The sequence below is a fragment of the Arachis stenosperma genome, chromosome 3 (assembly GCF_014773155.1).
Source record: "Arachis stenosperma cultivar V10309 chromosome 3, arast.V10309.gnm1.PFL2, whole genome shotgun sequence".
NCBI classification, from domain to species: domain Eukaryota; kingdom Viridiplantae; phylum Streptophyta; class Magnoliopsida; order Fabales; family Fabaceae; genus Arachis; species Arachis stenosperma.
The window spans coordinates 13594796-13621112 of record NC_080379.1 but is presented as its reverse complement, the minus strand read 5'-3'; the positions used below and the strand labels follow the sequence as shown (position 1 = coordinate 13621112).

Sequence of the window (26317 nt, the reverse complement as noted above, 5' to 3'; positions counted from 1 at the left end):
AGACGAAGGATGAGGGTTGTGAAATTTGGAATTTGGAGAAGAAGATAGAAGAGGTAATTTGAGAATTTTATTAAAAAGTCAACGAAAAATCACGGTTTGGTTACTATGTCACATGGAACCCATTTTTCATAGGTACAACGTTAGTTTTCTTGTTTGATGGGTGCTTTTGTCGGCGTTCGCAAAATTCATTAGTACAAATGGTAGTTTTTCCAATATAATTAGTTCAATAAAAATGATTCATATTATTTACTTAATATTATATGATGTAATGTGTATATATATAATAAGTGAGAGAGAAAAATATTACTCAGTAAAAAAAGAGAAAAAATTATTATTACTTGCTTGTATTACCATCAAAGACTTAAGCCTCTATTTATACGCATACAAAATTTTGATTTTTCACACTCCATTAAATAAAAAAAATTCTTTTATTGAAAAATTGAGCCGTCCAAAAATTAATACGCATCCAACTCATTTCTCATTCTTATCACGATACATATCATAATTAAGTTCTAAAATTGTATGAAGTTTGAAAAAAGTAAATGGACGGTCAAGATTAACTTTAACCTAAGCACATCAACGACTCTCTCCACGCTTCTTCTAAATCTCTTCTCCCAAACAGGTCCTAGTTTGCAACTTTGCTCAGAGAAGAAACCTATCAAAATTCAAATTACGAAAATGGAGGGAAACGACCCCGTTCCACTTCCTCTCTGATCTGCTCCTATTCCAACCCCAAATTCTCAATTACAAACCCTAATTCAATTCTCTTTTCTTCTTCTCTTCTGCTGTTGCTGCTATGGCGGAAAATCTAAGCCCGAACCCAACCATGGCCGGCCAGAAGCAGAGGCTTCCCATGGCCGCTCGCATCCAGTCCCCTACCAGCCCCTTCTTTTTGGGTTCCAATGATGACAAACTGGAACGCGCCCAGGCACGCGCTGCACGTGCGGCCGCCATCCGCCGCAAGAACGTCGCCGCCAACTTGAACTCCCAATCCTCCGACGCCAACTCCGACCCGTGCCTCAACAAGCAGCAGATCCTCGATTTGTTCAAGAACTGCATCAAGCTCGCCAGCGAAAATGTAAGACAGACAGAAAAAGAATAAGAAAAAGTTCTACTAGTTGAACTGAATTGTGTTTTGATTTTTCTTTTTCCGAAAAATGTTTCTTGGGTGCAGAAAATTAATCAGAAAAACACGTGGGAGTTGAATTTGATTGACCACATAACTGATATTATCAAGGCTGGAGAAGAAGATGGAGATGTGGAGACTAATTTTCAGAAGGTGCGTTTGTGCTCAATTCGTGCATACTCAGTTTTCCGATGTTGTTGTAGCTAGCTATTCGAATAAAAAAATTGTTATTACTGCGAAGAATATGTATGAGTGAGGTTATGTGTGCGCAAATGGGGCTAATTAGCGACACATGTAACAATGGCTACAATAATCCATTAGGTATGTAGAGTTTGTCAATGTTTATATATCATATCTCAGTTTAATCATTTATAAAGTTTGTTATATTGCAATGATGCCACTAAAAGTAATTCCAAATCTATATGCAATGAGGATTGGTTCACTCTGCTTCTAGATTCTGCAGAACTTGTCCTTGTTTATGAATTGCACTGATGAACTACGGCAGTGATTGTACAACAATTTGGCAGCAATGATTCTAAAATCTTAGTTATGCATGTGTAGTCTGTGTATATTCATTTTGAGTTTGTTTGTGCAGGCAAGCTGCACTCTTGAGGCTGGAGTCAAAATTTATTCGTTAAGGGTTGATTCAGTGCATTCTGAGGCATATAAAGTACTTGGCGGGATGAATAGAGCTGGCCAAGAAGCTGAGCAAGGTTTCAATTATCACCCTCTCTCTTCAAACTTCAATTCTACTATTTCTGTTCTCCTCTTTCCTTCTTTGGCTTATGTAGGCAGTTACTGAGTTTACTTTGCGGGTGGGGTCTTTGGGGATTGCTCCTCTTAATCATTGTTTAGCAAGTGCTATAATTTCTAACTAACTATTGATTTTCTAATATTTTGTTCTGTATCGGTTATAAGGTTAAATTCATGTTGTCAGATGCAGATGCTACAGTGGAGGGTGATAACACTGAAAATGGAAAAGAAAGAAGCAGGAAAGAGACAGACAAAAAGGTCAATAATCTTTGGATCTCTGGACTTGTCTGGTTAATCATATTATTTGAATAGTTGTAACAGTAGTTTGCTCATGCAGTTATCACCTTTGTCAACATTGGAATCATCTTTTGAGGCTCTTAACGTGAAGAAGTTTGATGGTGATTTCTAATCCCTTTTTATGGTCCATGTTTTGGTTGAAGTGTGTCCTGGGTTCTGATTGTGCTGAAAATGCATATGTTTTTGCAGCTGCATTTGTTGTGGATCCCCTCTACCGTCAGACAACGGCAAAATTTGATGAAGGTGGAGCCAAGGGTCTTTTAATGAATAATCTTGGTGTATATGGTGGATGTAGGGTGCTCTTTGATTCACTAGAGGTGCCTGCAAAATGCATGACAAGTAAAAATCAACATGATATATCAGATACTATTGATCTTTCTTTTGCCAAGGGTGAGTTACTTTTTGAATGATCTGGTGAAACTGCTGTTAATTACATCTAAATACATTCAACATAGCTGATGATAAGTTGGTGATTGACTTTTGGTAATAGATTGTGTTGAGCACATGGTGCTGGAAGTACGTATGAAGGATGAAATTTCTCCAACTCTCAGGACTATAGTGAACCAATTTGATGAAAGTAACAGAAGGCCCACCGATTTTCAATTTCATGGCCAAAATACAGCTGAAGAGATGGAGGTGCCTTTTGACTGTGAAATGAGGGCCGACACAGAAGAGCATGAGAACTGCATGGCCTGGAGTGATGATCATGATGAGCCAACAGTTGCTGATTTGGGATCTAATGATTTCATATCCAATGATGCTGATCCAAGTTTTCCTGATTACCCTCAGGTTTCTTATGTTTCAGCCCTATTAATCTCTAATGATTGATTGCCTTGGATGAATTTTAAAAGTTTTCTATTGATATTTAGTATGGATGGACATATTTAAATAAATTCAAAATATTGTAGGAAAATGGGCTATTTTCTTCTCAAGACCCTGATACGGACGACAGATTTGGTAATGTTGATAGTTTCCTATTTTTGAGTCTGGGTTTTAGTTCAAAACAAAATGCATGGGCAGGCCCTGATCATTGGAAATATAAAAAATCTAAAGGTGCGTTTGAAGGCCAGCAACAACCTCTAATAATTCTTTTGTGTCTCTAAATTTCAGATTTTCAGTATGGTAATTTCCTTAGTATCTGTTTTGTAGTCTCAGAGGTTCATCCTCCTTCTGAAAATGGATCAGCCCTAAAGACTAGGGCGCCAAGGAGTAAGAAACAGAAAGAAATTGATTTAGATTTCACAGTTTTCCTTGAGAAGGAAATGTTAGATATATTTAATCCTCCCAAGAATCCCAAAACATTGCTGCTCCCCGAGAGCAGAATCCCTTGCAATACAAAACTTCCGGAGGACTGCCACTACCAGCCAGAGGATCTTGTTAAATTATTTCTTCTGCCTGATGTGAAGGTAGTTTCTTCAAGATAGAAATTATTTCCAAAGTTATTTTTCTGGAGTAATATTTATTTAAATCTCTGATGAGTTCTATTATTTTTCTAGTGTCTCGGGAGGAGGGCAAAAAGGTTCTCAGGTACAATGCTGTGCTATTGCTAATTTGTGACTACCATAATTTCTATCTTCAGTATCATATTATGTTTGGATTGTCAATACATGCTTGGATATTTTCATCTTTCTCCTGATTTTATTTCAAATTCCATGCGTGTGTAGATGAATCTAGAGAACAATGCAATAATGAGTCATTCCCTTCCTGGGATAATGGAAGTTTTTGTGGTGGTGAGCCTGGTGATTATGAAGGTGATGTTCATAGTGACATAGAGGACTCTGACACTCTTGTTAGTCAGCCTCGTCAGGTGAGTTAGGAACTTTTGTTGAATATTTATGCACTAGTTATTGATATCAGACCATTTCTTATATTATCATAGATGTTGATGAAGGTGTAATGGCGTTTGTCGACGCATGTACTACTCATCATTAGTCTTTAATCAAAATCATTGCAGTTAGAAGCATATGCTCATTATGAATAATACAGGTAAATAAAATTGAAGTCCAGTACGACAAAACTTCCAAGCAAGTTAATGTTCAGGAACTGAAAATTACTCTTTGGAACCATGTTCAAGAATCTGCTAACCTGTCTTTTGAGGTATGCTAATATTTCTACTCCATCACTTAAAAATCTTCCTCGCACAATGAGTTTGCTTCCTGATTTATGTTGTTATTTTGCACTGCTAACGGTACATATTTGCTTCACTATTCTATAGTTCAGTAGATAATGAATGTAGTTTCTTTCTGTCTTTGCTGTTGAGTAATTTCTAATTTTTGCATTGACATGATATTTTTTTTAACCCTTTCTACATTGCATAGGGTAAAAAAGAAACAGTATCTTTCAGAAGTGTATTGGCCAACTTTCCTACCGACTGCAATGCTGCTGCAACTATCAGTGACATCTCTCCCCATTTGTGCTTCATATGTTTGTTGCATCTGGCAAATGAGAAAGGATTGAGCATTCAAGGCTACCCCAGCTTGGATGATCTAGCCATATGCATTCCAAATATTTAGATTCTTCTTTTTTCACCCAATTTCCCTTGATTTGGGAATTAGAACATAGTCTGGTAGGTGACTCCTACAATTTCTATGCACTGTGCTTTGTCAGATAGATATTTTGAAGAATCTGCATTTCATTGTTTCCTCTTTTATTATCCAAAGCTTTTATTCTTCAGAAATTGCTTTTGTTTCCCCCATGTTCATAGACATCACATCATGGTGATGAACTTTCTCATTCAACTTTGGATGATAGTTAACAGTTTAACAGATAAATATTGTATTATAGATAACAATTAAGTTGTTCAAAGTTTCTCATTTCTGCCTTGAATTTTCAGGTTGGGAGTTTACATGTTAACCACGTTCGATGAAGCATCGAAGTTGCAAGTTTGCTTTTGCCTTGAATCTTGGCTGTGCAAATACTAGTTTGGTTATGGTGGTTTAATTTTTTGACCCTTGATGATGTTTAAATCTCCATTCATGCTCATTGTATTATTATATTATTTGCTTTCATGAGCATTGCCAGTGGTTGTGCAAATACGCCTTCATTCATGGATGTATGAATGGTTGTAATTGCCGCTAAATGCTACATTGTCTATAGAGTGGTTCGCTCTATGGTGTAGATTGAGATTTGAGAATCTGTTAGTATTATTGAATATCATTATTGAAAATATAGAAACATTATTATTCTATTAGTATGTTCTGTTAGTATTTACTTTTACTTAAGTATATTAAATTAAGGATAAAGTATATTTTTTTGTCTTTAACATTTGCGATTTTTTTCAAAAATATTCCCAATGTTTAATTTCATTCAATTTTGTTACTAATATTTTTTATTTGTTCAAAATTATCTCTGAAAGTTTTTAATTTTGTCTCTAATGTTTTACATGAAATTAACATTTAGAATTAATTTGGACACAAATTGAAAATGTTAGAAATAAAATTAAATGCAACTAAATATTAAAGATAAATAAAAAAAAAATTACAAATGATAGAGACAAAAAATTTACTTTGCCGTTAAATTAAAAAACTTTTCTACTACTGAAAATAGAATGTAAAACCCATAAGCTTTCATACTAGAGAAGTGTTTTCAAATCAATAAAGATAACATAGACGCGGAAATTATTTATATTTTTCTTTGCCAATCAAGAATTTTTCCTATCCACCAAAAGAACAAAACAAATCAACGATTGCCCGCGTCCTCTTTATCAATATCACAACTCACAACACATGATCGAAAATCCATCTCAAACTTTCAAAGAAAATAGTGAACCACAGCTAAATTCTATAATGTTTCTCCTTTAATAATATATTATTATTACAGAAAAATTCAACAATATTTCGCCATTAGTAATATATAAAACTCCAAATGAGACATGTAAATCTTACATATTAGTATTACCACTAAAATCAGAATTATGTTGAACCTGCTTAAACAAAAAATTTTAGATGTAACATTAGCATTATCTTGCATGTGGAACCAATACCCAAAATGGGCGTTAAAGTTACAAACATCATTTGTTTTTATACACTTAACCTTCCATGAACAAATTTGTTTCTGTTACCAACACTGCAAACTCAGTTTCTTTGAAAAGTGTCATGCAATGCCTATTCTCTAAGCAGTTTAGTTTGTACATTTCCTTGAGACTTGGCAGCCCCTTCTTTCCACCCTTTCTGCCGTGCTCTAAGTTCCCACAATGCAGTCAGCTTCTTCTGAGCTACCAAGGTTAACTCCGCTTTCTCCCTCGCCTCCTCGCACGTCTCCATCCCTGAATTGCACTTGTCTGCTTCCTTTTGATAAGAAGATGCGATCTTCTTTGCCTCTAGGAGTGCCATGTCAGCACGCTGCTGTTGTTCCAAAGCTTGGTTCTCCCTTAGCTTTAGTTCTTCTGACAATAGTTCGCCAAAATTCTTTTCGGTGTCTCCACTCACCTCCGGATCAGGCTTTGCACAATCTGTGTAACAATAAGGAAAAATGCATGAACGTTTTTGTTCTTTAGCTTTGATATACTTTTCTAGCAGAAGCTTATCATCATTGAAGTTTCTAGAGGGCAACAGCCAACAAAAACATGACACAACATATAATCCAAGCAAGTTTACTATAAATTAAGAATGCTAGAACATTGTAATTAGTTTAACATATGAGTACAGATTGGCATAAAACAAAATTAGAAGGAAAAATTATATGTTCTGAAGTCATTCATCATAAAAGTAGATTCAAATGATGAAAAAACAACAAACTTCCTAAATTCTTAAAGTAAGTCAACATTCAACAATGATAGCTTCAGCTCCTACCATCATACAAATCGGCATTATATAGAGAAGTTAACAAAATGGTTTAATTAATTGATTCGATGTAGTTCATCCAGAGAATAGAAACCAACCTCCAAATGAAGTGTTACTCAGACCTACAAAATCACATAGAAAGAAACATAATTAGTTACATGCCAAATGTGCAGTTGAACAAAGACAAGGTAGCAGCAAACTATAATAAAACCACAAAGATATTTAATTGGAACTGTATTTACTACCAGAGACCAAAATAATTTACCAATTTATCAGCATCATCATATGACAGATCGAAGTCAAGTAACAATGTCTTTTTGTCAAATTACTCATACTGGAGTAAGAAAAGAAAATCAATCCAACCCAGATCCAAACCCCATAATCCAATGACCCAATTAAGAAAAGCACAAACTTTTAACAAGATCATAAGATGGGTAATCAGGAACACACGTGAAATGAGATCTGAAAAAGCAAGCACCTTGTGGAATTGAAAGTATGGGTTGGGAAGAACAATCACAGAGACAAGGAGCACAAGAAGGAGAAGAAGAAGAAGAAGAGTGGTTGACATCAAGCAATCCTTCCATTAAGTGCCAGTAAAGAGGGGGACCCACTATGTACCCTGCTATGCACAGTGCCACAACCCCCAAAGCAATCTTCAATATAACCCCTGTGTTGTTCGTAGCCATCTTTCTCTCTCTAGAGAGAGAAACAAACGATGATTGTAGTGTGGTGTGTGGTAGTAGAATTTACTATTTAGGTGTCGGCAATTGGCAAGTGTTAGAAAGAGTAAAGAGGTTTGCGCTGCACTTGACTGGAAAGAGAAACTTGTCTTCATCTAATTTAAGGATTCTGTTAAGACTTAAAAGACAATGCAAATGATCAAGTGATATCTCAGATCGATATGTCTAATTTCACGCGGTTTAAAAAATACCGTAAAAATTAAAAAAAATAATTAAAAGAATTTAATTTTATTTATTACGGAATAAAACAGTTATATATATATATATATAATTAATTATATAATATTTTATTAATAAAATAAATATTTTTTATATTTTGTTCTAGACCTAAATTCCAGGTCTTTTTTCGAAACGGTCATCGAACATGACAATTTTAAAATTGAGCCATTCTCACAATCCAAAGACTAATCAATAACTTTTAATATCCTTATCCAACATTCAAATTCAAATCCATCCCTTATCTTAATTAAACAAAGATAAGATAAGATAACTATCACAAGTTATATAAAGGGAAGCCAAAGGCCCCACAAATACTTGCTAATTCCTCACACACAAACACACCTCTTATATCTAGTCACGTCAGCATGTCTTTGCAGGTACCATCCCCGCTGTTTCAGAGTTCAGATCGCGCCATCATCAAGACTTGCAAATTTTCGATCTCTTACTCAACTCGTACGGATAACCTCCTGTACATTGACATCTTCTGTGAAAACTTGCAGAATTTGGTGGCATGGCGGACGAATGCGGAGAGCAGCTTTCAAGCCACAATGACCACCCAAACTCACTAGAGCATGAACTGCGGAATGACGGCAATCCCCACCACACGAGATGATAGCCAGTGTCGCTCACGCCAAACCAAATTACAATCATAAAAAACGACCACCGCGAGAAAGAGACCACAACTCTAACAAAAGTAGAATGCTCGAGGGTCTAAGAGAGCAAGCGAATTGGATCACCTAAGAGCTCCAAGATCAGATGCAGAGCTTGGAGGATCGGATCACCTCTAAGAAACACTACTAACCGAAACGCACGAGTGAAGTGATCTCCCGGATCGTATCGCAAGATCAAAGGAAAGAGAAATCGCTAAACCGACATCACGGTAGGCGCCGAAGTAGCAGCAGATTGTGAGAATCTGAGCACCAAAGAGATTCCAAACAAAGAAGGAATAAACCCGTGATAATAAGAGCCACCCTATTCACCAAAAAAGTCCTAAAGGTCAAGCTGCCAAAGGGTTTCGACAAACCAACTGACATGAAATACGACGACACTATGGACCTTTAGGAACATTTAACGACCTTCGAAGCCAAGATGAACCTAGAGGGAGTAGCCGACGCAGTCCGGTGTAGACCCTTCCTAATAACATTGGTTAGATCGGCCATCAAGTTGGTTCAACGCTCTCTCAAACAGTTCGATATTCTGCTTCGACGACGTCTCCAAGAAATTCATGATGCAATTCACCACACAGATTGCGAAAGCAAAACACCCTATCAGCCTGCTCAGAGTCACACAAAGACAAGATGAACCCACAAGAAAATACGTTGATAGGTTCAACGACGAGTGCTTAACAGTTGATGGGCTCACAGAGTCCCCGGCCAGTCTCTGCCTAATCAACAGACTAATGAACAAGGACTTCAGGAAGCACCTCACAAACAAACCAATCTGAACGATGCACAAAATTCAGATCGTGGCAAGGGAGTACATAAACGATAAAGAGGTAAGTAAGGTCGTAGCAGCCAATAAATGATACCACGGCAACACCGCCTGCACGAAACAATCCACCAACTAAAGAATCCCTAAAGTAATGATATCGGCCCCTTCCAGGGAGGGAAAGCTAACCCCAATTGGAAAGGACCCAACCAAGTTGGTAAACTTTCTTTTTTTATTTTATTTTATGTTCTTTCTACTTTGTTTTAAAGTACTCTTTCCTACCCAAAAACAACAAGAGATTTTAATCAGGCCCAACTTGTTCAAGTTTCAATAAAGCAAGTTATCAATTCAGAAAACATCATTTTCTCTTTTACGTTCATACCAACACAACAAATGGTACGAACAAAACGGCCACTCTGGAGACTGATCATCTCCGAGGCTAACAAAATGGATATCCAAATAAGTAAATAGCTAGTCAGGAATCGATCACCCCGAGGCTAACAAAACGGATATCCAAATAACTAAATGGCTACCCAGGGATCGATCACCCCCGAGGCCAATAGAATGGATTTTTCAAATAACAAAACGGATATCAAAATAAGTAAACGGCTACTCAGAAATCAATCATCCCGAGACCAACAAAATGGATATCCAAATAAGCTAAATAACCAAAGTATTGAAATCGGCCCACCTAGAGGCCTAAAATAAGTTCACAATATCGGCCCAAAAAGGCCACACAAAACAAGCATGAGCTGACGGTCTTCCAACTCGTGAAAAGCTGAATTCACCAACATCTTGCCAATCGGCGCAGGATGACGTCACGCCCTTTCCAAGCCCTTCACAGCATCCCAATAATAGAAAACCAAACTCATCAACAAAAGCGGCGTTAAGGTATAAGCTAATGACTTTCGAACTCGCGGAAAGCAGAACTCACCAACATCCCGCCAATTGGCGCAAAATGACGTTACATCCTTTTCAGGCCCTTCACAATCTTTCGAACTACGGAGAATCAAAATCTCCAACAACTCAGCATTGAGACCAAGCAAGCATGCTCTCATACTCCGGGAACAACTGTTCTGGACTTGATCTTCGGGACCTTCTTCGGAATGGTCACGGTACCTGACAATTCCAATATTGGGCCATCTTCACTGTCCAAAGACGGATCAATAACTTCTAATATCCTAACCTAACATTAAAATTCAAATTCATCTCTTATCTTAGCTAAACAATGATAAGATAAGATAAATTACCACAAGCTATATAAAGGGGAGGCAGAGGCCTCTCATGTACTCACTTATTTCTCGCATACACTCCTCTTAGATTCATTCTGACTTGAGTATCGAAGTGTCTTTCTAAGTACTAGCCCTACCACTTTAGAGTTCAGATCACGCCATTATTAAGAATCGCGAATTTCTAATCTCTTACTCAACCCATATGAATAACCTCCTGTACATATTAATAGTATAAATAATTATTTAGAATAATTGATATAATAATATGATTATGTAAAATGTTTTGTAACGCTAATATATTAAATTAAACTCTAAATAAGAATATGAAATTTTCTTCCTCTTTAATGTTTTTTAAGGTATTTAGGCGTGAGACTCTTGCACATTTAAAAATTAATGATTAATCTCTAATTTTGTATTGATGACGATAAGAAATGATCAAAATAGGTTTTCAAAAGTAGTTATGTTTGTAGTTTATCTAAACATTTTTCTGTTTTAAAAAACATATATTTAAGATAAAAAAAATTGGGTTTAAAAATATTAAGATCGCTCAATATTTGTTTAAAAATTAGAAAGATAAACACTAATTTGCAAGCAGTGTATTATAACAAGGATAGTTCTCTTAACTGAGATTCAAACCACTATTTCATTACATGTAATAAACAATCTTGTAAAAGAAGACAAATCATCAATAGATAACAATGATACATCATTGATTTGTAAACTTAAAAAAAAAAAAAAACAATATTTATATGTATGATGAATAACCATTCCAGACCATAAAATTAACCACTAATGGTCTGTGTACATAGACTCACAAAAAGAAACGCCAGTGTTGCTGACTTGAAAATTGTGGAAAATGGAATTCCATATTTGCCCCTTCTAAATATCCCTCTCAAAAATGGCCAATAGCAAAGAATCAAATACACACTACATAACATGTCACATACTGATCCATACCCATTATTCTTATTATTAATTTTATTATTATTATTATTCCCACTCCTTGATCCCACTAATCCAATAATTTTGATGACCATTGCTGCCAATTGCATTAGCAAAGCAGTAGTTCCTGGAACAAAAACTGAGGATTCATCAAATGTGAAGGTACCACCATCATCATTATTGTTATTATCTAAGCAATCTTCACCATCATCACTAGAGAAATTTTGATCTTTCCTTGTAATGTCAAAGACAGTGTTGGATATTCTTAGAAGCTTAAGAATCAGGGCAAGAAATCCACTGAACCTAGCATTCATGATGTATATTCTTGACATTCTTTGATTGTTCCACCACTCTTGGATTGATAGCTTTGTTGCCAAGTACTCTAATATTGTATGTAGCATATAAATTACAACAAGAGTAATAGGAATTGATAGGGCTGGTCCCTGGATAAAAAGGAACACACATAAAAATTTCATTTATGTAACAATAATAATGCATTAGTGTAAATGGGCAAATATTAAATAAAATGTTTTTTTTTTTTCTCTCTTAAAAGATTTTAGTAGTCTTCTGTGGCATCCCAATGTTAAATTCTATTACTTTTGTATTAGTATCAAAAAGATGTTCTAGAGACTAATGCTAGAAAATAAAACTTTTGTTTTTTTTTTTTTTGAATTAAACTTCAAGTTTGTTAAGATTTTATGTTTGTTAGCATATTGATTGATTGTTAAGGTGAAGAGAAAAGTATAATATTTTTTTTTGTAATTGAATACTAGTATTGTTATGAATTTATTATAGAATTTGGATCTTTTAAAATGAGAATTTCATTTTAAAATATAAGGTTAAGTAAAATAATTTTACTATTTCATCAATAGAAATTAAGAATGAAAAATTTTTTCCATTTTATAAGTTCTAAAACTGGAAATAATTATTTGTAATTGAAATGTAAAGTAAAAATATCATCTAAAATGAAAATTCTGGTGTAAATAATTCTTTTTTAAAGTTAAAAGAGTCTTCACTTAATATAGAATAACTAACTGATAAAAAGAAGACATAAGATATTAAGGTTGCATTTGTTTATGGGGACAGGACATTGAGATAGGGATACAGAGACATAAAATTGTGTTTGACAGATAAAATATGGACATAAATAGTGTTCATCCTGTTAGAAATAACACAAAAACACTAATAAAGAATACAACTTCTTTTTTATTTTTTCTTTCATTATTTTTCTTAATTTTTTATAATTATAATTTTTATTATTATATTTTTCTTCTCAAATGTTTTGAATGAAAAAAAAATGAGAATAAATTAGATTTTTATAATTTATCCTAATTTATCACTAAACAGAATACAAGAATATAAAATTTTATATCCCTATTCATTATGTCTTGTTTTTAGTGTCTTGTCTTATTATGTTTTTAGAAACAAACACAGTCCACAAAAAATTTTTTTTTTGGACTTGCCTAAGAAATCATTAAATGAATGAATGTAGCCTGTTTTTCATATTTTTGGTCAGCAATGTAGATTTTTTAGTTTTTTGGTAGCCCAAAGAAAAACAAAAACTGGTTACACATGTAGCTTGTTAATTAATGCATACCTGAGGCATGAAGTTGGAGTTGGTGATGATGCAATAGGTAAGGAGACAAACATAGGAGGCTTCAAAAATTGGTTGGAAGCCCCAATTCATAATCCACATATAAGCCAAGAATTGCCTAAAATGTAATTTGCCAAAAATGGTGCAAACAAGTGGACTATACTTCTTATTAAAGAAGATCTCAATCATTCCAGTGGCCCATCTTTTCTGTTGGCCCATTGATGTTGGAAGCCCAATTGGTGCACAGCCTGTGAATGCAATTGGCTCTGGTGTGCAGAATTCAGATCTCCAACCCTTTTTATGGATTGACAGTCCAGTTAGAACATCTTCTGTTATTGATCCATATTTCCAACCAATCTGAAATTCCACAATAAAACCATCAATTATTCAATTTTCAACATAAGAGAAGAGAGAGAAGTTATAAGGTTTTTGAAAATTAGAGCAATTACTAAATTGATAGAAATAAATCTTTAAAGGTTTGGTTCAACTGATGAAATTGAATTAGATTAAATTAGATATAATAAAATAATACATATTAAAAATAAATATTTTGTTAAATTGATTTTCAATAATAATTGGACTGATTTACTAGTTTTTGAGTAATTTTAGTTGATTCTTTGCAATTAATTTTTTTTCCTAAGACAGACGGATCAAATAACTAGTTTCTATTGAACAACCCATTAGATAGAAAAAAGCTGTACACCATCGGAAAAAAATTCCCTAAATAAACAACACTTTTTTGGGTATTTGGTGCCCATCTATCCACGTTATTTTGCAATAGAAAGTCTTTTTATTTCCAAAGATATCACTTCTACCATAATATGATTCATACAGCATATCCTAAATTGTAAAAGCAATCATTTGTTCTTAGTTGTTAGTTGATGTCATATTTTTTTAAAAAAAGTTGTTTATATAGAAGTGACCAGGAAAAAGTATTGCAAAGTTGTTGAATTCGAAGAAGATTAAAATTAATAAAAGAAGATAAAAATCATAAAATACACTAATAAATTATTTTAGCTTTAAAATTACGTCAATGTCTTATTTTAATTTTGTTATAAAAATATCTTAAAATAATTTTATGTAAATAAAATTAATTAGATTCGATTTACAATCTTTTCATATAAATTAAATTAATTGAAAAAAAAGAGTTATTTTAATATTTTTTTAACAATCATAATTAAGTGTAAAAATTAATATATATTTTTGACAAATATTATAAATATCAAATTCTCTATATTTTCTTAATAAATAATTTGACCGTAGAAAATTATCTTTTAATTTTGACATTCATTTGTTTTCGATTTACTATTGAACAATACATATAGTAAATCGAATAAGCTAGATTCGATTTAATATTGATATAACATATATAGTAAATCAAATTTACATATGTTGTATTAATAGTAAATTAAATCAAATTATTTTGATTTACATTAAAAAATATAAATTGAATCTAATTGATTTGATTTAAATAAAACAACTGAGGACGTTTTCGTAACAAAAATAAAAATAAAACATTGACATAATTTTAAGACTAAATAGTTTATTAGTATGTTTTACTCTTCAAAAAAATTACCAAAGTTCCGACGAAGTTCAAATGTATATGTGTAATTTCCTTTTCAAACAAAGAGTTTAACACTACAAGGCACAACAAATAAAAAAAAAAACAACGAAAAAAAGGATCAAAATTAGGGGTACAGATAGTGGGTGCGATTTGAATATCTAACTCGACTCTAAATATTTTAAGAGATTAATTTAGTGTAATTTTACTGGATTTAAAATCGGACAAGGATTTCAAAAATAAACTCGGTTATTATTTCGGGTCGGGTTTGGGTCAAAGTGAATCCGATTTCACTCGATTTATGTACACTCTAAAAAAACTAAAAAAGATATATATGTTTTAAATTAATTTTAATATTATATTATATTAATTTTAAATTTATTGTTTTATTTTTAATCATACTTGTTGAATTAAAAAATAGATCAAAAAAGATCAAATTAGAATTTATGGACTTCAAGTTTAAATATAGATATCAACTTTTTTATAACAAGTTTTTTTTTTTATAAATAAATTTTTTTTATAAATTATTGTTATAGTTTTAAAGACTCACTTTTCACCCGATTTTGATTCAATATAATTGTGGTCCGAAAATATTTAGATCTTATCGGATATAAAACTAAATTAGGGTTTAAAAAAATAAATTTTAGTATATATTTAGAATCAAATCTGAATCAGGATAAATTCAATTTCACCCCATTCATAAATATCTTAATCAAAATACATCTTTAATTTCTTGGTTGTTGACTTTATCATTAGTAACTATTAGAATCGACACACAACTCCACTCTTTTTATATATATATATAATTTAACATGTATTTTATATATGGAATTGATTTGCAGAAGGTAAATATGAAAACTACTAACCTGATCTCCCCAGCCAGTGGCATATTCATATCCACAGCTAGCAACTTGATTTGCTGACTCAAGTGATTTGGAAATATTGATATCATGATTAGGGGAATATGTTCTTCCTTCCAAAACATCAGCAGCTGATTTCAAAAGCTCTTTTGAAGCACCAAATTCTTGTTTTAGCTTCTTCTCTGACATGTTTTCTGAAAATTAAGTTATTAGAAGCTAATTAAGGTGTTTAAAAAACAATAATCCCAGTGATATGATAGTAACAATTTCGTTGCACAAGGGACTCGTCCCTAATTTTTTATTCATCATTTACACGTTGATGATACATACATTTGCGTTTATTAGTGCTCGAAAATAGTTGATTCCAAAGGAAAAATCTTAACAATAAATTTCTTTTCTATTTTGCAAATTGATAGAATTTTATTTTATTTAAATATGCAAATTGTCCTAATTTATTGCAATTACAATACATGCTTTATTACAGTAGTAGTATGGTCCACAATTTAGTTTTCTATAGAAATTATTAATATAACGAGTTTATAAACTTTTCTTAAAATAAAGTATATTTTTTATTTTGTGGTATTTGTAACGTTTTTAAAAAGTATTTCTAATGTTTAATATTTGTTTTAATATTTTTTATATTAAAATTATTTTTAGATGTTAACTCTATATAAGATAGTAGAGATACAATTAAAAATATCAAAAAATAATTTTAACATAATTGAATATATTAGAAATATGTAAAAACAAAATTCTAGAATAAAAAAATTAAAAAAGAATAAAATAAAAAATTAATTATCATTAAATATATATTTTTATTTTATTATTTTACCAACTTCTGTTTAGAAGAATTTGGATCAAAATATATACAGTCTGAATGGCTAAATTTGATATTCTAAACAAATTTTTACTTATTATTCCAAAATCAATTCTAGAAGATAATAATTGATGACTTTGATATGCTTCACAATTCACATGTTGACCTAGAAGCAAGGCCATACCAACACCAATAGAAAGTGACAAAAGGACCTTTTTGGAACACCATAATTCCATAAATTAAATAACTTTTTTTGATAAATAATGAGACCACTTTTATGGTATTTTTTGTTTGGAGCCACTCAAATAAAGACATCTAAAGCGTCTTTTTTAAGATATTTTTTAATAATTAAAATTTAACACATATAATCGATTAGACGGTACTATTTTTGATATAATTAGGTCAGACAAATTAATTTGACAAAAAAAAATAATGAATCAAATCTTAAACTGATCTAAATTAATATTATTTTTCATAAAAAATAACTATAATATCTTTATTATAGAAAATTGCTAAAATACTCCTATTATATATATTAATTTTAATAATTCTAAATTCTAGCCCTTTACTTCTCTATCGTCGTAAGGTTAGGATTTAGAGTTTTCGATATATATATATATATATATATATATATATATATATATATATATATATATATATATATAAAATAGGAATATTTTAGTCATTTTTTATAATAAGGGTATTGTAGTCATTTTTAATAAAAAATAATATTAGTTTAGACTGTTCAAAATTTGATTCACTATTTTTTCAGTCAAATTAATTTATCTTGACTAATTTTAACAAAAATAACACACAGTTTAATCGATTATATGTGTTAAATTTTAATTACTAGAAAACATCTTTAAAAAAAGACGTTTAAGACGTTTTTATTTAAGTGGCACTCTTTTTTGTTTAAATTATTTTTTATAATAATTTTTAACTTTTATATTTTTAAATTTAAAAATAATTATTTAACATATTTTAACAATTAGATAATATATTTTAGTCACCATAACAAACACCAATTAATGATAAGTGAGTACCTTTTTCTGCTTCATCTGGCGAAAGACCATAGATAACTTTTCTTCTATGGAAGCAGTTTGTTCCTCCATAAAAAGGTCCTTGAAGTCCTGCTAATCCACTTGCCACGTACTGCACCACCATTTAAATGCATGGAAGGGAAAAATTTAAGGTAAATGCTATCCAACCCCCTCTAAAATAACATGTAAGTTACCCTTCATTATGTGTCACATTGTAATTGGTCCTTATCTTAACCATAGTTGAGTTATTTTATAATTTATTATTCTTAAAATATCAAAGCTCCACTCCCGTTAATTGAAGCACATTCCACTCCTCCATTTTTTGTTCATCACTTCATCACCTAGATTCGGTCCTTCCAAGCACCGTTGCGTTCGTGACAAGAAGCACCAACGTCATCGCCATCTACTGTCTTCCCACACAACCTCTAATTAATGGTTAATTTTAGTTATTAAATTTTTTTATTAAAAAAATATATCTTTATTTAATTACGTGACGGAACATATATTTATATGTAAAATATAATATAATAAAATAAATCTATTCAAAGTATTTAAAAGTTTAATTAAAATTATGAACATACAAATATAATAATAAAATTTATACTCCAAACAAATAAACATATTTTTTTTATCATACATATATTTTTTTAAAAATAAATATATTATTAAAATTAATAACAGAAATTTAAAATAATAAAATTTAACTTTCTTACCGTATTTTTTATAGTATTTTTATTTTTTAATTTATAATTTATTAGTACTTTATTATTTAATTAAAATTAAACAAATTATTTTTATGAAAAATTATTTTTTGTATTATATTAGAGAAGAGACCAATATAGCAGTTTAAAAAATAAATTATATAAATATTTAAGAGATAAATATGAAATACATACTTAAAATAAATAAAACAGACAAAATGGGAGTACTATTGAAAAATGGAGAATTATTTTTGTCTGTTTTATTTATTTTAGGCATGTATTTCATATTTTTCTCTTAAATATCTATCTATATAATTTACTTTTGTATTTAAAAATTTTAATATTATCTATTTTTTTTAATTATTTTTATATTATTTTTTAGACTGTTATATTGGTCTCTTCTTTAAGATAATACAAAAAATAATTTATCATGAAGATAATTTATTTAATTATTAATTAAATAATAAAGTACGAATAAATTAAAAATTAAAAGAATAAAAATATTATAAAAAATACTTGTAAGAAAGTTAGATTTTATCATTTTAAATTTGTGTTATTAATTTTAACCATTTATTATTTTTTAAAATAATTTATGTACAATAAAAAATATATTTTTTCTGATTTTAATTATACTTTTAAGTACTCTAAATAGAGTTATTATATTATATTTTACATATGAATATATGTTCTATCGTGTAATTAAATAAAGATTTATTTTAATAAAAAAATTAATAACCAAACTAAACATTACTTAGGTATGTATTTCATATTTATCTCTTAAATATTTATACAATTTATTTTTTAAACTGTTATATTGGTCTCTTCTCTAATATAATATAAAAAATAATTTTTCATAAAAATAATTTGTTTAATTATTAATTAAATAATAAAGTACTAATAAATTAAAAATTAAAAAATAAAAATACTATAAAAAATACGGTAAAAAATTTGAATTTTATCATTTTAAATTTCTGTTATTAATTTTAATAATATATTTATTTTTAAATAATATATGTATGATAAAAAAAATATATTTATTTTTTTGGAGTACAAATTTTATTATTATATTTGTATGTTCATGATTTTAATTATACTTTTAAATATTTTGAATAACTTAATTTTATTATATTATATTTTACATATAAATATATGTTCCATCACGTAATTAAATAAAGATATATTTTTTTAATAAAAAAATTTAATAACCAAATTAACCATTAATTACGTGGGTAAGCAGTGATTCACGCCAAAAAGAGGTACTGGCTATACTATACTGGGAAGAGAGGTTGTGTGGGAGGGCATGGTGATAACGTTAGCGCTTTTTGTCACGAACGCGACGGTGCTTGGAAGGACCAAATCCAGGTGATGAAGTGATAAACAAAGAATGGAGGAATGGAATGTGCTTCAATTAACGGGAGTGGAGCTTTGATATTTTAAGAATAATAAATTATAAAATAACCCAACTATGGTTAAGATAAGAACCAATTACAATGTGACACGTAATGAAGGGTAACTTACATGTTATTTTAGAGGGGGTTGGGTAGCATTCACCAAAATTTAATGATTATAAAAGTACTTAATTTTATTATATTAGTTATTACACTCACCTTAAAGAGAACCACCATTTGATTTCCAAGAGGATCATTCTTCAATTTACCATAAAACTGTTGGGGACACTGAACAAATGCAACTTCTTTTTGTCCCTTAGGATCAAGCAAAACACACATCGCATGTAATGCAATCTTTGGGTTGTTTACAAACATGTCACAGTCCACGTTCAGAATAAATGGAGCATTTGTCATCAAACCGGACACTTTTGTCTGAAAAATTAAAACAATTAAGAAGCACTTTAATATACTGTATCTCTTAATTAAAATAATGAACTAAGTTCCAAAGCTGAAGATGGAAATGAAATGAAACAATGCTAATTACCAAAGCATTCATGGCACCCGCTTTGTAATGATGTGGATGCTTTGGCTTTTTCTCTCTTGATATGTAGATCAAATGTGGCAACCCTTCTGAATGCTTTTCCTTATTCTCCCATATGATCTTGTAATAAATTTATATTGTAACTAACAATGTTAATTTTATTATTTTAACACATTACAAGAAAAATAGATTTATACTACCATTCTCAGTGAACTTTTAAGATAATGATGAATTATATTTACCCTTGTTTTTCTAAAAAAAAAGTGCAAATTAATCCCTGATAATCAAATTCTTATAATTTATCATTAATTTTGTTCACTATTGAAGAGTTATGTTGTCTCTTGTTGAGTTGAACTAATTCGAGATGTGGTTCAAATTCATCTAGAAAATACACGGTGCCAACATTATTATTTGTTTAGTTTTAAAACTACTTCATACACACACATGCATACATATATATGAGTTAACATAATAAGTTATAATTAAATTAAAGTTATGTTGAGTTAACATGATATATCGAATACTAACTCTATAACTAAAAAATAGTGTGATAGGCATTTTGTGTGTAAAATTGACTTTTATACGATACTCAATAGTTTTACTTAAGTCCGGTATAAGAAAATTTCTTTTTTCATATAATATATTATATGAATTTAATTTTATATAAAATAATTTTGCATATATTTTCTGTTAGAAACTAGAATTAATAGGGACAAAATAACACAAATATAATTTATGGACGAGAAATAGATGAAACTAAATAAGAATATAGACAATAGTGGAAATAATATGACAAAGAAATTACATATATATGAGACTTTACTATTTTTTTCTCTAAGTTTCACTCACTAATTCTATGCAAAAACATGACATACATTAGTGAATGTCTTAATCCTTGTATATAATATTTTATGGAGGTGCATTTAATTTGATTTATAAGTTGATTAAATTGTGCACAAATTGTACAAATGTGTAACAAAGTCTTTATTTTTCACGTTCATCTTTATTAAGTTGTACGACAATTTGATAAATATCAACTTATGTAACAACTCATTCTTCGACTAAGTCAAAGATTACAACTAAACTAATTTATCTTTAAGTTACAAATTTTGATTAGAAGTTTGACTATGCAAGTTAAACAACTTACAAGTAGTTTCATGAATCTCCTAACTTGATAAGAATCATTTGCATCATACTTGATTCTAGACAAAGTTTAAGTTTTATAATGTTCTTTAATTTTCTTAAAATTTTATTATACTTCACTTGTATCACTTGTGATATCTAACTATTTTTATTAGTTTCAAAAGAAGAATTTTTTTTTTCACATTCTCAATTCAATAATATCATATTATAATAAAAAATTGTATTTAATATTAACTGACATAAATAATCCTCTAAATAAATAAATATAATTAACATTTTATTTGGATGTAGAAAAAAATAGAAAAACATAAGAGAAAAGAAATAAAAAAAGTTGAGTTATTTGTATTATATTTAGATGAATAGAAAATATATAGAAAAAAAATAGAGATTTTTTTTTGTTTGGATGAAAAAAAAATAAAAAAAATCATAATAATATATAATTACATTAATATTCTTATCATAAAATAAAATATAAATATTTTTATTTATTTATGTTTGATTATATTTTATAAATATTATAAAATATTATAATTTTATATATTTAATTTAAATTACTTATTTAATACATATAATATTTAAATATATTTTTTTATTATAATAATATATTAAAGTTAATTTATATTAATAATTATTAATAATAATATAATTAAGGATAATATTAAAAATGTAAAAAATATAATTTTTTTTATTTTTCTACTTGTAATGAAAAGAAAATTTTTTAATGAGACTCACATATATTTTTTTTATGTTTTGATAACTAAAAAGAAAATATTATTTTTTATTTATTTTTTTCTACTTATTTTTTTTCCAATCAAATGTAAAATAAATATTGTACAATATAAAATATTTTATACTATCAATACATCAAAATTAGTCGAAATTACATACTGTATAAAACTTTCTATTTTGTTGGATAATTGAGATATACACGCACCTTGATTATGGTGGGATGATTATCCCTTTGGGTGTTTAAGAAAATTGCAAAATCTCCATCAAGTCGGCAAGATGGAATTGATGTTCGGCAAGCTTCTTCTATTCTGCGGCTAAGATTATCATACATGTCCTGACAAAACACAACACATTATTTGTCTGCGGTCAGAATGGTCAGATAAATCTGACCCTCTGCACATATAAACATAAATCGCATGTGTTACCATGGTCTACAAGACTTCAACACATGTACATACGGTTACACATGTTCTACAACACATGCACATACGCCTAATCTTGTTTCCTACTTTTGTCCTTATATGTGGCCACCATTGACATACCCAAATTTTTTTATAATAAGAGTAAAAATATACTAAAATAAATTTTATTAAATATTAATATATTTATAATTTAAAAACACACAAAATATTTATAATTTAAAACTAAAATTATATATATACATTAAATAAAAAAGATAAGCATCTAAATAAATTAAGGAACTACTAATATTATCTAATAATTTTAAAATAAAAATATTACGTAGATATTTCTATTCATATATATCTATATAAATTAAATTAATTTAATTCTAATTATACATTTTGATACTAAATTGAATCAGTTTGAATCGAATTAAGCTGATTCGATTTACTATATATGAATTGATCAATATATAGTAAATCGATTTACATATATATGTTGTATTAGTAGTAAATTGAATCTAGTTGATTCGATTTACTATTTATGGACTATATTTCGAATATTAATCCTTGGTAATTCGAATTAAATCAATTTGATTTACATAGATATATGCATGAAGACATCTACCTAATGTTTTTCATTTTGGAACTATTGAATAATATTGGTGGCTCTTTGATTTATTTAGGTGTTTTATCCTAAAAATTAATAATTTTACTTATAATAATTATATATAAAAATTAAGGTGAATGTTATGATACCTAAAAAGTGGTGCTTACTTATTAAAAAAGGTTAAAAATTAATATTTAATTTAAAATATATAAAAATAAATAATTTTTAAAAAATTAAAATTTACTACAAAAAATAAGTTAGACAAAATTTAGACACCAACTCATAGCTACATAGAATTGGCTAGAAATTAAAATAAGAAATATGAATTAAAATTTAATTAAAAAGTTTAATTAATTGCAGATAATATCAGTTAATTTTTTAAATTATTCTATTTATTTTAAATTTTAAATTTTAATTCTCTAAAAAATAAAAATTTCTATAATTAAAAAAGAAAAATTAATTAATATTGAATAACTAAAAGCTAATTTTTTATTATTTAATAGATAGATAATATTTTTTTCTTATTTCAACCAAATTATTTAATAGTTTATAATTTTATTTTCATATAAAAATATTTTTATATATAGAAGTATTATATATATTCCAAAATTTAATTCATGCATGGGATGAAAATTATTTACACTGAATTAGAGTTTTAATTAAAAAATTCAATTTTTTTTTTAATATTCTAAAATTATTTTTTTAATTTTAAATTTTAAATCTTAAATAATAAATTTTTAACACTAAATATTAATTCTAATTTAAATTTCTGAAAAATAAAAGATAAAAAAATAATTTTACAATAAAAATTTGAGTAATAACTAACTATATTTGGTGTGAGCATAATATACCTTCATCCTTAGGCATTCTTGTTTGAATTGTTGTGTTGATAAGTCATGATCATAAGCCACATGAGAGAAGTATTTAAATGGAGCTCTAACTTGGACATTAAATTTCTTACAGAAAGGAACCCAATGTTTGGCAAATTTAGAAGCTTCTTGAAGAGCGTAGAAGGTGAGAGGGGAACACGCATCATCTGAAACATAACATGCTAGCTTGTCACTTGGGTATTCCATTGCCAACAATGACAAAACTGTGTTCACTGTCATTATCGGCGGTTCTAGCACCGGATCTGCTGTTGTCACAAACAAATCAACCGCCGGAAGCTCTTGCAATTGCAACCTACAATATTTATCATTTTAATTAACTTAATTTTATATTTAATAAATAAAATGGTAATTTATTGGGTAATTAGTGTCTAAATAATTTAATTCATTAGTAATAATAATAGAATTTAATTAAAGAATATCCTAAGAAATATTAATTAAGAGATAAAAATCATTTTTTCACTGCATTAAAAAATTCCTTTAAAATATATGTTAAGAAGACTCGTATGTATATATATTATCGAGACATTTTAAATTAAGCATTTTGAATTTTAATAAAATTTTGGGTAAAATACGTACTGTGATGTAAGACATTTCGTTAATTATTTAACGGTGGGACTATATTGATAAGCTAAATGAAATTTTTTTATATTTAAATAAATATGACACTTTAAACTTTAAGGACCAGAATTACATTCAACGTAGGAGACCAATTTAATACTTTACCCTAAAACTTTATTCACTAAGTTTTTAAAATTTTTTATTGATAAATTGATCTTTTTGTCAGTTTTAATTAAATTTTTGTTATAAAATAATTAAATCTGAAAAAACTACTCAAATTAGTCTTTATTTAAAATAAAAAAATAATTTATTCGATAAAAATAATTTTTTAGAAGATTTATAATGAATAAAAATTTATTAAGATCCAACGTCGGATTTAAAATTCTTTAAATACTAAACATTTGTTCTATATTATAATAAATCTATAAAATGGTAGAAGCTCTTGCACAGCTAGATGGAACCGAGGGAAAAAGATGGCTCGGTTCATCTAATTCCATAGATGAAGTATACGTATCTGATCGAGTTCACTAATCTATTTATTTAATTATTTATTATGTTCGGTCCAAATCAATATATGAAACATATATAATAATTTTATTTTATTAATGGAAAGAAGAAAGAGTAAAAACCAAACACATACACATGCACTATCAACAAGCAATCAAGCAACCAACAATACAATACAGTGCGACATAACTTTATTATTAATAAATGAGTGATATAGTAATAGAGTAATGTTATACGGTAACTACTCACATAGAGTTATTTTCGTATAAAGATAATAAACGAAAATTCTTAAATAATAATTTAATTAAATATATTAAATTATTTAATCATTTTTATTTATTATTATATTAGATATACAGTAAAATTAGTTAATAAAATTAATTATCAATATAAAATATATTAAAATATAAAATATGTACAATAATAAATTAAATTTTAAATATTTATATATAAATACATAATAATTAATTTTAATATGCAGATAGATTTTTTTGTCTCATCTATTGTCTTAGGATAAAAACAATTTTAATTTGTAGTATATCATATTATATATACCACCTTTGTGTATACAAATTAAATCTTGTATATCTTCGGTTTTTAATATTCAAAATTATTAATAAAAAGTAAAATGAGATATAAAATTTGTCTTTGATACTATTAAAAGATGTATAAAATTTAGTAATGATGCATAATAGTATTGAAAACAACCATATATATACAGCTACTGTTTTAACTAGATATATAGGAGTAAAACCTTTGAAAGAGGCGTTCTGGATAGGTTTTAATAGTAGCAGGATTCCACTGTGTGGTGATGGTGAAAATCCAACCTAAGGTGAACCATGATTCACATATCAAAGCAACAAGCCAATGAAAACTGTAGTTGTTGACCAAAGAGATGATTCGGTAGCCAAGTAGAAGTAGTAGCAGGATTAAGATCAAGACATCCATTACTCTTTTGAAATTGTATTTGAACCTATGTTTTTCATAAAAGGAAAGAGAGGTTTGGTTTGCCATTGATTCAACCTAATAAGGTGATGAGAGAAAAAATTTTGTTTCTATTTGATAGAGTGCTATATAATATAGCTGAATTGCTTAGCTTAAAGGGGCTATGATATATATATATATATATATATATATATATATATATATATATCATAGTACAAAACATAACTTTCAATTAATAAAATTCACTGTTCCTTTTAAAAGTTTAAGAGTAGAAGTTTGGAGAAATGAGAAATCTTTATAATTGAAAAATATATTTAATTTGTATTTTAAGAATATTCATAATTATATATATTGGTTTTGTAATTTTTTAATTATAACTATTTTTTCATATTTAGATTTATTATTAATTTATTATATTTTATTTGAATTTAGATTATATTCAGAAATATTAAATTTTTATAAATGAATCTATTCTGCATATATAATAAAAAGACAAATATTATGAGAAAAATAT

At 28.6% G+C, this 26317-nt stretch overlaps 3 protein-coding genes across 4 annotated transcripts; 1 reads left to right on the top strand and 2 right to left on the bottom strand.

Annotated features, from left to right (window-relative positions):
- The first annotated feature begins 654 nt into the window (after window positions 1-654).
- LOC130970200 (condensin complex subunit 2) lies at window positions 655-5297 on the top strand. 2 transcript variants are annotated; one of them, XM_057896197.1, is made up of 14 exons: window positions 655-1078; window positions 1175-1279; window positions 1722-1839; window positions 2070-2137; window positions 2217-2277; window positions 2366-2566; window positions 2667-2965; window positions 3085-3229; window positions 3326-3582; window positions 3673-3703; window positions 3841-3983; window positions 4163-4273; window positions 4495-4742; window positions 5010-5297. In XM_057896197.1, the coding sequence occupies exons 1-13, from the start codon at window positions 797-799 to the stop codon at window positions 4687-4689; spliced, it is 2016 nt and encodes a 671-aa protein (XP_057752180.1). In that variant the 5' UTR covers window positions 655-796; the 3' UTR covers window positions 4690-4742; window positions 5010-5297. The 2 variants fall into 2 exon arrangements, with proteins under 2 accessions (XP_057752180.1, XP_057752179.1); XM_057896196.1 differs by having other exon boundaries at window positions 2064-2137.
- Window positions 5298-6087: 790 nt separating this feature from the next.
- LOC130967369 (uncharacterized) lies at window positions 6088-7820 on the bottom strand. The gene is made up of 3 exons (XM_057892185.1): window positions 7436-7820; window positions 7056-7079; window positions 6088-6626 (listed from the first exon to the last, which is right to left on the bottom strand). The coding sequence occupies exons 1-3, from the start codon at window positions 7641-7643 to the stop codon at window positions 6280-6282; spliced, it is 579 nt and encodes a 192-aa protein (XP_057748168.1). The 5' UTR covers window positions 7644-7820; the 3' UTR covers window positions 6088-6279.
- Window positions 7821-11304: 3484 nt separating this feature from the next.
- LOC130967564 (cellulose synthase-like protein B4) lies at window positions 11305-25948 on the bottom strand. Its single transcript, XM_057892483.1, has 9 exons — window positions 25613-25948; window positions 23755-24085; window positions 22098-22226; window positions 20024-20140; window positions 19699-19911; window positions 17394-17502; window positions 15540-15727; window positions 13116-13469; window positions 11305-11961 (listed from the first exon to the last, which is right to left on the bottom strand). The coding sequence occupies exons 1-9, from the start codon at window positions 25870-25872 to the stop codon at window positions 11359-11361; spliced, it is 2304 nt and encodes a 767-aa protein (XP_057748466.1). The 5' UTR covers window positions 25873-25948; the 3' UTR covers window positions 11305-11358.
- Between the last annotated feature and the right edge of the window lie 369 nt (window positions 25949-26317).

What these genes read in the sequence shown, in the direction of transcription:
- LOC130970200 (XM_057896196.1), top strand. Translation starts at nt 797, where the DNA reads ATGGCGGAAAATCTAAGCCCGAACCCAACCATGGCCGGCCAGAAGCAG. An exon ending in TAACGTGAAGAAGTTTGATG is followed by an intron (nt 2,278 to 2,365) that starts GTGATTTCTAAT and finishes ATGTTTTTGCAG; the next exon opens with CTGCATTTGTTGTGGATCCC. An exon ending in TTCTTCTGCCTGATGTGAAG is followed by an intron (nt 3,583 to 3,672) that starts GTAGTTTCTTCA and finishes TTATTTTTCTAG; the next exon opens with TGTCTCGGGAGGAGGGCAAA.
- LOC130967369 (XM_057892185.1), bottom strand. Translation starts at nt 7,643, where the DNA reads ATGGCTACGAACAACACAGGGGTTATATTGAAGATTGCTTTGGGGGTT. An exon ending in CATACTTTCAATTCCACAAG is followed by an intron (nt 7,080 to 7,435) that starts GTGCTTGCTTTT and finishes GTGATTTTGTAG; the next exon opens with GTCTGAGTAACACTTCATTT. An exon ending in GAGTAACACTTCATTTGGAG is followed by an intron (nt 6,627 to 7,055) that starts GTTGGTTTCTAT and finishes ATTGTTACACAG; the next exon opens with ATTGTGCAAAGCCTGATCCG.
- LOC130967564 (XM_057892483.1), bottom strand. Translation starts at nt 25,872, where the DNA reads ATGGCAAACCAAACCTCTCTTTCCTTTTATGAAAAACATAGGTTCAAA. An exon ending in CCAGAACGCCTCTTTCAAAG is followed by an intron (nt 24,086 to 25,612) that starts GTTTTACTCCTA and finishes TAAATATTGTAG; the next exon opens with GTTGCAATTGCAAGAGCTTC. An exon ending in AAGAATGCCTAAGGATGAAG is followed by an intron (nt 22,227 to 23,754) that starts GTATATTATGCT and finishes GTGTTTTGTCAG; the next exon opens with GACATGTATGATAATCTTAG.